The 13,037-nt window shown below is 35.3% G+C and overlaps 1 protein-coding gene across 13 annotated transcripts in view; it reads left to right on the top strand.

The window, feature by feature from the left end:
- Positions 1 to 13,037, top strand: part of Cnot2 (CCR4-NOT transcription complex subunit 2) — a 93,589-nt gene that overhangs the window by 57,466 nt on the left and 23,086 nt on the right. For 7 of the 13 annotated variants that reach the window (XM_050135629.1, XM_050135621.1, XM_050135627.1 and 4 more), the window contains one exon: positions 1,015 to 1,081. The exons of 1 other annotated variant lie outside the window; for it this stretch is intronic. In XM_050135629.1, coding sequence (XP_049991586.1) covers positions 1,015 to 1,081 — 67 coding nt within the window. Of the gene's footprint in view, positions 1 to 1,014; positions 1,082 to 5,825; positions 5,893 to 13,037 lie in introns of those variants that run through there. 5 more of the 13 variants (XM_050135628.1, XM_050135625.1, XM_050135620.1 and 2 more) reach the window with 1 other exon arrangement.

Raw genomic sequence — 13,037 nt, 5'->3', positions numbered from 1 at the left:
TGATATTCTACTTTTGTGTTAGCCTTTGCTGCACTACCTTGGAATATAATTGCATAATTTTTTCTCTTTTCCCACTAGATTATACATTTGTTGATGTCATGGCGTATGTTTTGTTTAATTAAAATGTTTCAAACATGGTTGTATAAGATGGAATATTGAGACATTGGCTTACATGTCCTCAATTATTCTACCTGAATATCTATTTTATAAATGGCACTCCTACGTTTCTGTCTGTAAAGAAATAAAAAAAGAAACAGCATGATTTATGAATGTAACATGCCTTTAAATTTATATTCTTCCGGGCAGTGGTAGAACACACCTTTAATCCAGCACTCAAGAGGCAAAGACAGGCAGATTTCCGTGAGTTCGAGGCCAGCGTGGTCTACAAAGCAGATATCAGAACAGCCAAGACTGTTACACAGAGAAACCCTGCCTCAAAAAACCATCTCCCCTCCAAAAAAAATTTATATTCTTCTAGGAAAGTACAACGTTGGTCTAGTAAATTCAGGTGCATTCATTGTCCAGCAAATACAAAGAAGTCCACATCATCCAATGAGGGACCATATAAATCAGATACCACATTTGTGGTTTTGTTTGTATTTTTTACTTGTCTTTTGCTGGTGTTTTCTCTCTACTTATATAGCTGTGTGAATATAAAAATGAGCATGTATTTTTATAAAGTACAAAATTTTCTATTTTGGTAATAGTTTGAATTTAGAATTTGTTTTAATGTATACTCTAAACTCAGTGTCACATAAATTTATAAAGTTGACTGAGATTTTAGCTTTATGGTTTCATTAGTAGGCCAGCTTTTTTTTTTTTAAGTGAAGTAATGGTGTTGCTATACATTAATATAACTTTAAAAAAACTCGTAGCTCTAATTATTTCTATTTGCACAGTTTGGTTTCATCTGGTTATGGTAGTCAAATGTAAAGGTTTTTGGTATGAAGTATAGACTTGTAACTACAATGCTCTGTCTTCCTTTATGCTCTAATCTAATTAATTTGTTTCTAGATGCTGGCATCACCATCTACATCAGGTCAGCTGTCTCAATTTGGGGCAAGTTTATACGGGCAACAAAGTAAGAATTTTGTACTTATTCTGGGATACTTTATACTTAAGGAAAAAATTAAAGAACAGATAATTCTACTGTTGTGGGTTTACTACAGGGCTTAGCAGAAGATAGTTGATTTTCAAAATTTTATTTTACTTGTGTAGGAAACCTCATTATGTTGGGCCTTACTAATTCTAAATTGTTATTTCTTGGATATGTTGCAATTTATTTTGACATCATGTATATCTGTATGTTCTCTTGCATTTTCTTGAAAATTTTCTAAACAGTTTAAAGCAGTCATTTTTATGTTTCAGTTAGAGAAAGTTAAAGGTTTTTGCCTTTGGTTGGTTTTGTTTATTTAATTTGTTTAGATTTGGGCCTATCTATTGCAGTAAGCCCATTTAGCAACAGTTTGAGAAATAGTTTTCATTTAATAGAAAGTACTAATTTATTTATTTTTGTTTTGTTTTTTCTTGATTATAACACCTAAATTTTTACTTATAGTAGAGGGTCTTTTCATTCTGTAAGGTTTTATTTTACAAAGTGCTATAATACTTTTAAAGCGCTTAGCACAGTGCCTGGCGCATAGTAAGCGCTCAATAAATGTTAGTTATTACCATCACATAAAATTTTATAAAACTCAGAATCATAAAACTTTTTTCAAATTAAGTTTCCAACATGTTACATACTAATAAGATTTTATCATCTTTGTTAGAGTTTAAAAAAATCGTCTTATTTCTTATTGCTGCTGTCAGTGGGAGCTGGGATAGTGTTCTAAGTCACGAGCAAACTGTAGAGGGGAGTATCTGATCACTGTCGTAATCAGTTTCAAGTCAAAATTAGTTTGATTTGAAACTCGCCCTGTAGAAGGAGAACCTCAGTTTTGACAAGTGTCAAAACAGTTTGTTAAACCACTTTTTCACCCTGTTGACCAATGTCAAAGTTGGGGGGATGTGGCGTATTTTGTATAGATGAGCATTATTTCCAACCTTTTTTTTTTTTTTTTTTTNTCTCTCTCTCTCTCTCTCTCTCTCTCTCTCTCTCTCTCTCTCTCTCTCTCTCTCTCTCTCTCTCTCTCTCTCTCTCACACACACACACACACACCACAAACACAGTATCCTTTTTTCTTTTTAGTAAAAGCATTTTCATCCTAGGTGTGTAGTATTGAAAATTCACTATTTTACCATTTTTAAGATTATATATGTAAATTAGTTTTACTGTATCTGATTCATAAGCTGTCAAGTTTTGTGATTTTTTTTTAAACAGTTTTATTTTTGTCTTGTTTCTTTTATTCCTTTTAGTAGTATTGCCTCTTCTCAGTCTTTGTGTCCTTTGTTTCTGTTTGATTTCATTGGTATAATTTCTTTTAAACCATTGATTATTAATTTTAAATTTTTCTTTAAGTCTATGTGTATACATGCATGAATATACTTTCTTTCCTTTGTGTAGATAAGATACAGTCAAAAGCTAATAGTTTTTTACTAAAAGGAAGTAGAGAAATTATCACCATTCTTTTAAGTAAATTGGACCAAACTTTAAAGTATAATTTTAAACTTATTTCTTTTTAATACTTGTTAGAGAAATTTTATTTTAAAATTTTAATTCCACCACCAAACTTTGTTTAATGTTTTGTAAGTTAGGTTTAATGATAGCAGATCTATTTATTGGCGAGAGTAAGCACAAGAAGTCATCACCATTAGGAAGCATAAAGGAGATGGAGGACTTAATGCTGGAGATAGCTACTGGTCACAGATGTCACTTGTACCTACATTTTATTTAATGAAAATAACTTTTAAGATGTGGTTCTGGAGCTTTCCACCTTGGGAGATGGATGAAAGAGGGGCTGGACTCTGAGGTCAGCCTGGCTTGCATAGTGGCATCCCAGTTAAAGCCAACAACCAAAGTACTAATGTGTTGATCCCATTAGGAACAGGTAAAGGGGCCATTTGAACTTAGAATAAATAACTAAGGCTATTATTATTCTTTGGGTTGCTTCTACAAGTTTTTATTGTGTTGTTTGGCTTCAGTGTAGAGTCCTTGAGAAATGAATGTTGCATAGTGTATTTTTAAACTGGGAACATGGTAAACCAGAATGACGATGGTTTCATCATTCTACAGATAACATAACATTTTATCTTTTTCCACCTTTTACCATCTTTGAGTCTGTGAAACTGGGGTATTTCTACTTACACTGCATTCTGCAGCGTAATCTGTTTCTTGGTCTAAGGTTTTATGCTTTTTCTGAGAAATTCATTTTTTATGATTAGCTTTTAGCACTTAAAATACATAGTTTTTTGTGGTCTTTTAATGGTAGTTGGTGCTTTGCCAGGGTACATTTCTAATTTTCATGAAGCTGCTATGTTCTTGAAATGCACTGTTTAATAACTTGAGTATTTTCAGTGTAGGAAGTGATGTTTAACGTCACACACCATGGCGAGCCGTTTGCCTCCCAGCTATGGCTTTGAGAGTCTCACGGCATCTCTACATTTATTTTCAGCCCTTCTCACTTACTCCTCCTTCAGTGCTCAACCCAGCGTGCATGTAATTTAATTGCATATTTCTGGGCTTTATGAGAAAGCCCACTAAAATGCCTGTTCTTTGGCATTAAGTATTCAGTAAGCATTCATTTTTAGAAGAATATCATTTTAAGGTGTGCATTAGAAGATATTTATGTTCATTGTAAGTCGTATAGTTATATTGGCCAATGTCTCATATAATCTTCAAAAACAATTATTTTCTCAGTTTTATAGCTAATAATGGTGACAAGTCATGATTCTTAACTATTTTATATAAACCTTTTGTCGCCAACTACAGGTTTACTAAAAATTATACGTCTCATTCAATTTTTCATGCAGCTTGGAAGTAACTTTTAATATGTCTATAAAATATTTATAGTTAATATGGTATCAATAGTGACTAAAGGTCCCTAACAAAAGAATTTGACCATGTTTCGACCTATTTGATTGATAAAGGTTATATAATTTTAATGTTAATGGTCTAGAATACACAGCCTGGATGTAAGAAAGAATATGTGTGTTGCACATGCGCACACACACACATACACACACAGAGTTGCTGCCTCTTTAGGAAATTAATTCTGTTGTAGCGGTTGCTATTTTAGAGTGGTGTATAATCACCCCTCTCTGCGGGGTCTGCTGTGCCTTGGCTGATAACACCCATCACGTGTAGTTTGTAAACTTTAGAGTCAGTGCAGCATGTCTCCACCTACATGTTTAGTTTTCCTCCTCTGGAACTCCAGGACTTCCTTGTTCTCTGCGGCTCTCCCCTCGGCAGCCCCTCTTCTCTATGCTCCCTCCAGCTGCACAAAGATAAAACAGTGACTCCTGAAGCTGTAATACATTGTTTACAGTTCTGCCTTTATTCTGCTTTGCCATCTCACCAGTTCCATCCAGTTCTTTATTAATTTCCTTCCTAAAGCACATATTTTGTTCTTGCCATTTCCTTGCTTAACATTCTTTTTTTCTTATTTTATAGTTGGCCGCCATCTTGTTTGACATTAAAGAAGGCCCTTTGGGCTCTTGCCCCCAACATTCTATTTCCCATTTTGATATTCTTCAGTAGGACTAAGTGTCATCTCCTTTCCTGATCACTATTACATAGTCACCACTATTTCTTACCATGCTATCTGATTATGACATTAGTCTTGCATTAACTGCATGTTGCTGGCCTAAGAGATGCCTCTTCATCCAGTGTTAACACCCCACAGGAATCTTTGGGCAGAGTGGTCTTTTTTCAGTGATATTCTACTTTTGTGTTAGCCTTTGCTGCACTACCTTGGAATATAATTGCATAATTTTTTCTCTTTTCCCACTAGATTATACATTTGTTGATGTCATGGCGTATGTTTTGTTTAATTAAAATGTTTCAAACATGGTTGTATAAGATGGAATATTGAGACATTGGCTTACATGTCCTCAATTATTCTACCTGAATATCTATTTTATAAATGGCACTCCTACGTTTCTGTCTGTAAAGAAATAAAAAAAGAAACAGCATGATTTATGAATGTAACATGCCTTTAAATTTATATTCTTCCGGGCAGTGGTAGAACACACCTTTAATCCAGCACTCAAGAGGCAAAGACAGGCAGATTTCCGTGAGTTCGAGGCCAGCGTGGTCTACAAAGCAGATATCAGAACAGCCAAGACTGTTACACAGAGAAACCCTGCCTCAAAAAACCATCTCCCCTCCAAAAAAAATTTATATTCTTCTAGGAAAGTACAACGTTGGTCTAGTAAATTCAGGTGCATTCATTGTCCAGCAAATACAAAGAAGTCCACATCATCCAATGAGGGACCATATAAATCAGATACCACATTTGTGGTTTTGTTTGTATTTTTTACTTGTCTTTTGCTGGTGTTTTCTCTCTACTTATATAGCTGTGTGAATATAAAAATGAGCATGTATTTTTATAAAGTACAAAATTTTCTATTTTGGTAATAGTTTGAATTTAGAATTTGTTTTAATGTATACTCTAAACTCAGTGTCACATAAATTTATAAAGTTGACTGAGATTTTAGCTTTATGGTTTCATTAGTAGGCCAGCTTTTTTTTTTTTAAGTGAAGTAATGGTGTTGCTATACATTAATATAACTTTAAAAAAACTCGTAGCTCTAATTATTTCTATTTGCACAGTTTGGTTTCATCTGGTTATGGTAGTCAAATGTAAAGGTTTTTGGTATGAAGTATAGACTTGTAACTACAATGCTCTGTCTTCCTTTATGCTCTAATCTAATTAATTTGTTTCTAGATGCTGGCATCACCATCTACATCAGGTCAGCTGTCTCAATTTGGGGCAAGTTTATACGGGCAACAAAGTAAGAATTTTGTACTTATTCTGGGATACTTTATACTTAAGGAAAAAATTAAAGAACAGATAATTCTACTGTTGTGGGTTTACTACAGGGCTTAGCAGAAGATAGTTGATTTTCAAAATTTTATTTTACTTGTGTAGGAAACCTCATTATGTTGGGCCTTACTAATTCTAAATTGTTATTTCTTGGATATGTTGCAATTTATTTTGACATCATGTATATCTGTATGTTCTCTTGCATTTTCTTGAAAATTTTCTAAACAGTTTAAAGCAGTCATTTTTATGTTTCAGTTAGAGAAAGTTAAAGGTTTTTGCCTTTGGTTGGTTTTGTTTATTTAATTTGTTTAGATTTGGGCCTATCTATTGCAGTAAGCCCATTTAGCAACAGTTTGAGAAATAGTTTTCATTTAATAGAAAGTACTAATTTATTTATTTTTGTTTTGTTTTTTCTTGATTATAACACCTAAATTTTTACTTATAGTAGAGGGTCTTTTCATTCTGTAAGGTTTTATTTTACAAAGTGCTATAATACTTTTAAAGCGCTTAGCACAGTGCCTGGCGCATAGTAAGCGCTCAATAAATGTTAGTTATTACCATCACATAAAATTTTATAAAACTCAGAATCATAAAACTTTTTTCAAATTAAGTTTCCAACATGTTACATACTAATAAGATTTTATCATCTTTGTTAGAGTTTAAAAAAATCGTCTTATTTCTTATTGCTGCTGTCAGTGGGAGCTGGGATAGTGTTCTAAGTCACGAGCAAACTGTAGAGGGGAGTATCTGATCACTGTCGTAATCAGTTTCAAGTCAAAATTAGTTTGATTTGAAACTCGCCCTGTAGAAGGAGAACCTCAGTTTTGACAAGTGTCAAAACAGTTTGTTAAACCACTTTTTCACCCTGTTGACCAATGTCAAAGTTGGGGGGATGTGGCGTATTTTGTATAGATGAGCATTATTTCCAACCTTTTTTTTTTTTTTTTTTTGTCTTTCGTGGTTTTCTTCTTTTGCTCTGCAACAATTTGCTAATGCAGAATTAGTAAATACAATTTCGTATTTAAGCAAGAACATATTTTAAAACCTTCTATGAAAAGGGGGAGTTTTTCTTAATCTACAAATGTTTATCCTACCTCTTGAGGCAATATTATAGCTCATAGTAAACATAGTAAACATGTTCTTGTTAGCTTATTTGTGGTGTGACTTTTACCCTGTTGGGAAGCCTGCCTGGAGAAATGCCTAGCTGTTTAAAGCTTTCTTCTGTTTCAGTGCAGCAACTGCATGGGCCTGTTTGCTTTTTAAAGCCCATAGTTTATCATAGTAGAAAGAAGATAGAAAATGGATAAAAGATATGTTTGGGAAAGTGAGGTTATTTCAAAGTAGTGATTGCAACCAGCTGTCTAGACCTCAGAGCTTTTTTTAACCCGCAGATGTGACATTGCTTTGGGGTGGACTGTTTGGAAGGTGGTGGTGTCCTTGGCATGGCAGATATTTACTGACTCCAACTTTCTTTAATTTGCTTTGTTTGGTGTGAAGGACATACAAAGATTGCTGATCAAGCACATCTATTTTTCTTAGAAAAAATATCTTTCTAATTTTTAAAAAAGCTATGTATGATGAACATTTTTGTTGAACTTTGATTTATAAAATGGTTATATTTAATAAAGTTGGTGAAGCAGCATTTTGAATATTTTAAACTGACGTTTTAGAAAAAAGCCTACTGAAAAATGAATACTAGGATAACTGTTTTAGCTCAGCGTGCAGCTGTTTTCCAGGGTTCACATTTGGAATTTACAGTTAGTGACAAAAGGCAGCCTAGTTGCCAGTTCCTTTTATAAGAGACCCCAGGGGACCAGATACATCATTTAAGTAGTAGGTAGTCTGAAAACACACTGAAACAAGAGAACACAAGCTACATTGTGAGATTTAAGGGGTCAAAGTTTCCTTGTATTTGTTAAAATGTGAGGAGCTGACTAGTGAAGGTTAGAGAAATAAAGAATTAATAGGGGACTGGATTAGAAATATCCTTGTGACATTTATTGTAATTATACACTGAGAGTGATAGAACCTAAGAATTCTTTTCTCACCTCAGTCTATTAAGTACTGCCATTAACCCTCTATTTGTAGTTTACAAGGTTTATTAGTGATTTGTGCTGTTCAAATGTGAGCTCTCCCTGGGGTTTTGTTGTTGTTTGTATATGTGACTGAGGTTTTGAGACAGTCTTACTATGCAGCCATTCTAGTCAGGAGCTTAGATCCTCCTGCCTGTGCCTTACACGGACTGGGATTTCTGAGGCTTATGTTTAGGTTTTGGTGCTGGACATAGAGTCTTGGCCTTGCACATGCTAGGCAAAGACTGAACTGTATACTCCCAACTTTTTGCTTAGTCTTGATTTTTTTTTTAAAGTTAGAGATAGTGGAAGTGAGGAAGGAAATTTTTCTGTTCCATTGCTAAAACTTAGTGAAATTAAACATCAGGATTAGGACCCTCTAGGGATGGAAACAAGAGTACTTGGATGTATGCTTTGTCAGATTGGGGTGGAAACAACTCTGTGATAAGCTTATGAGGTGTCCAGAGAATACTGGACTAGAGGATTTTATGATTTCAGGCTCTAGAATAATATGATCATATTTAACTATACAACTTCACCTGAGGGTTCGTGTAGATTTTGCTCAGCAGTTGGTAACTTTAGCAGCAGAAAGCATATAATGTTCAAGTTGCGTGATGTTCTCCACTTGTCTTCTAATTGTGTGCATAAGATTTGAGCCATTTTTCAGCCTTCCTGTCTCTGGGCTCTGTAAAACTGTGTACTGATTGAAATGGGCTAGATCTTCATTGCATTGAAATGAAGTAGTTGCATAGTTGGAGCGTAAGTATTTACAATCTTGGGAGTGAAGAAAAAGGAGACATTATCTAAACTGTGTATTATGTATAGCAGTTAGATAACTAACTGTCCTGATGCTGTATTATAGACATAGTTGTCTGGATTCTGAAAGGTCTCAGGCCATTATTTGAGAAAGAAATAAATCTTTCTAGGATTTCGATTGCTGGTTTGTGAGTGGTGGCATAGTATATCTAATTCTTGTGACTGAAACTCATGTATAAACATAGTATACTTTGTAGAGCAAGAGAGGACAATTGACACGGTTTAAAACTGATGATATTGACATTGTTAAATACAGAATAGTAACTTGCAGTTGCTTTAGGAATTGAGTTTAACATGCTTGTTGAGTGACTAATACACATAGCATATCATTCTAGATACCAGAGATGTATATAGATGATACCACTCTCCCTGACTGTGTCGGCACACTGCTGTGCTGTAGTTCCTTATTGTGTATTAATTGTCTTTGTGTTATTAGTACTTTGTTTTATGGAAAGCACAGTAAATATTTGCTGAATTTATAACAAGGAAGATAAGTAGATGAACTAATAGTATAAGGCCTTACATAGGTCTAGTATGAAACAGTGTAGGGAATAGCAAACTTTCTGGTTGTTAATTGGTTTCATATAATATTAAGTATAATCTTCCCTTTTGTGTAGAATATACCTCAAAATTTTTCATAACTTTCCAAATTATAGATCAAAGTTGTATCATAACTTTTCCCCCTTATGTCTGTTTTCTGGTGAAAGCTGTCACTTTATTAGATTGTCTCATTTTTCTTCACCATTAAGATTGTTGACTCCTTCAGCGGTCATGGGCACAAAAAATATGGGGGAACACTAATACTTCAGTATTTACTGTGCATGACTTTTCCCAACTCCATGAAGTGTTAAGGAACTTGCATGGTCATATAGATGACAAGTAATGGAGCCAGAATTAGGCTTCTTTATAAGAGTGGTGCTCTGAACATGAGCTAAGAAGAGAGTCTTTGAAACCTCTGAAACGACCCAGTGAATCATTTCTGCAGATACCAAGAATCTACTGAACTGCCTACTGAAGACATTGTGATAGGATTTACTCATTCATTATGCATTTACTGAGTACAACTCTGAATGTGGTTGTATTCCAAGATCTAATCAAGACTATAACAAATAATAAAGTTCCTACCTTTCACGATACTTTAATGGGAAGAAACAGAATAGACACATAGGCAAAGGAACTACCAGAGTCCTAGTAATGAGTAGTACAAAACTTGGGCAAGCTAATGAGATGAGTGAGGGGTTCATGCTTTACCTGAATCGAGCAAAAGGACGGCTCTGTCTCTCAGGGATTAAAATGCAATGTGGACACCTGACTGAGGATGATAGTCCCTGAAATGAGTGATATTCAGGGGTCTTTTTGGGTACAGGAAGCATGGAAAATCTAATAAGTCATTTAATGACAGGAGAGCGAGAAAATCAGTTTACTGGATGAGAAGAGAGCAGTGAGAGAGTGGGTATCTTGGATTATAGGAAGCCTGGTAAAAATCACTAAAGAATTCAGAGAGGGCTGGAGAGATGGCTCAGAGATGACAAGCGCTGGCTACTCTTAGAGGACCCATCGCCCATGTGACACATTAAAACTATCTGTAACTGTGATTCCAGAGGATCTAACGCCCTCTTCTGGCCTTTTTGGGAACCAGGCACACAAGTGGCTAAACATCCATATACATGAAAAAAATAAAATTTAAGAACTAAAGAATCCAGCCCACGTGATGGCTCAATGTGATAGCTCAATGTGTAACGGCAACTGCTACCAAGCCTGTTGACATGAGAACTTACCTGATGGAAATAAAAACAGATTACAAGTTGCCCTTTGACCTCTACACACATGTGCTTACATTCGCACACAAAATAAATAAATGTAAAATAAAAAATAGTAATTTAAATATGTTCTAACTGTAGTAGCACAGTTTTTATGGTGTCGTTTCATTTTGAACCATCACTTTGCTGTGTAGAAGGTGGACTGAATGGGGAAGGAATAAGAGACAAGACTCTAGAAACTAGGAATTTGGCTAGTGGCTGAGAAGTAGGCAGATTTGGGATATTTGGAAATAAAGTTTATACAACTTACTATATACAGTTTGAGAAGAGAAAATTAGCATTTTTATAAGGTTTGAGACCTGTATCATTTTGTGAATGGGTGTCCACAATCTACACTGGAAACTTAGGTTGAAGAAGAATACCAAGTTTACCTTGGGAAATGTGTGTCACTGCTCCATGGGAAATGGTCCTGAGGAGCTCTGCTGGCTAGTATTCTCTGTGGTTCGCAGCAGCTTCTTGTAGCTAGTTTTGAAACCAGTGTGTTCCATCCATATTTCTCATCTGGTATCTCCTTAGTTTGGGTAAGGCAGGTTCTCCTTCAGATCTGTAATTTTTCTTCTTTCTTTTTCCTCCCCCTTGTTTCGTAGAAATCCTGAATATCAGGGATTGTAGACAGCACATTTACATTGCTCACCTGTCTTCATTTTCATACAGCTTGTCTTCTCTCAGACTTAATTGGCATGCTATCTGTAGCCATCTGATTTTGCAACACTCCTCCCACCATCTTGTCTACCTATTTAAATCGTGATCATTATTACATGCATATAGTCTCCAGGAGAACTTTTCTAATCCCATGCCTACTGAGTTACTGTATATGTATTCAAACACAGGGACTGACTTAATCCTTCGATCTGTATATGTGTTATGTATCCCTCTCTGTAGTATGCAAGAGAAGGGAAGGCATTCGTAGAGTGAACAGTGTGAATAGTGAAGTTACAGGGACAGATTGGAAGAGAAGAGGGGGATTCAAGAATGATTGTTAATCATACACAGAGTAGCTAAGCAGAGAAATGTTAGAAAACCTTTCTTCTTTGGGGTCATGGCAGAATTCTAAAGACTAAATTATGGTTGTACTTAATACTATAGAATAGTGGTTCCAGAAACACTGTCCCTTCTAAAAAGACTGGGATAGTTTAGGGTAGAGATTATAATGGTGACCCCTGAATTCCCCAAAGTTAAAGTAAGCTACAGTTTCTAAAGAAGAAACAACGGTTCAGCAACAACTATAAGAACATACAAGTAATGTCAATTGTGAGAGGAATCACAAACTGCATTGATGCCTTTCTGTTTTGTTGGCTTGTGATTTTTTTTAAGCTTTAGTTTTATTTCTGAATATATTTGTGTGCCTATAAGTTTATGTGCACCCACATGTGTGAGCCTATGGAGACCAGAGAGCATCGGATCTATTGGAATTAGAATTCCTGGTGGTGGTAAGGCTTCTAATTGTGGGTGCCCAGAACCCAACTTAGGTCCTTTCCAAGATCAGTATGTCATCCTAGCCCTGAGCCATTGCTCCAGCTCAGCTGCTGTGATGCTAAGAAAGCAATTTAATGGCTCGTTTTAGCTCTTCATGTAAAACTTGGCTGATCTAAGAAGTTTTTTTTTTTTTCTGTGTGTAAATTCTTTGGACTTTATGAAGGAAATAGCAGAATGAAATCATTATCTTCAGTATAGGCCGTGGGTAAAGAGTCATGGAGGTCAAGCTCTGCTTTGCACTGTGTCTAGTGTTAGTTTGGGCATGGCACAGAACTTTTCCAGAAGTCTAGACACCTGGGTATAATGAAAGGAGACTGATTGCTCAGGGCTTCACTCAGGTGCCAGGATTTGGTACTATAACTGAACTTTCCCCTAGATTGTTAATATCTCTAGCAAAGGGACTTCTGTGGATGGAACAATTTGCTATAAGTACCTAAGGTAATGGTTGTGAAGCTGCTCTTTTAATAGAAATCAGTTGTGGAATACTTACATTTTTTTCTACCGCTTGGGGACATCTCTACTGACTGGGCCTGTCACCAATGCTTGGGATGCTTAAATCACTTTTTCTTAGGGTTTTATGAAAAAGAATCCTTGAAGACTTTAATTCATTATTTGTTAAGCATATCTTGCCAGATAAGAAGTAGGACTCTATTTAAAATATGTACCCAGAATCTTCCTGAAAGAAGTTGATTCAGCACCATAACCTTTTCAATTGACGTTTGTCTTTTCATTCTTTATGTGTAAAAATAGGGGTAGAAGAATATCTTCCTTATAAATTTTTTTTTTAAAAAAAAAAAGAAGAAGTGGTAAAGTTTGTTGGGTCATTGACTTCATTCTCACCTCCCAGACACTCATGTGCAAGCTCGAACACACTTGCTTGTATTCTCACCTTTTGAAGTTCTTTTATGCCATCAGCAACAGTCACTTGA

The sequence above is a fragment of the Alexandromys fortis genome, unplaced genomic scaffold, assembly GCF_014885135.2.
Source record: "Alexandromys fortis isolate MF-2015 unplaced genomic scaffold, M_Fortis_MF-2015_v1.1 scaffold_24, whole genome shotgun sequence".
Taxonomy (NCBI): Eukaryota; Metazoa; Chordata; class Mammalia; order Rodentia; family Cricetidae; genus Alexandromys; species Alexandromys fortis.
The sequence above is the reverse complement of the archived record's forward strand: the minus strand, read 5'-3'. Positions and strand labels throughout refer to the sequence as shown.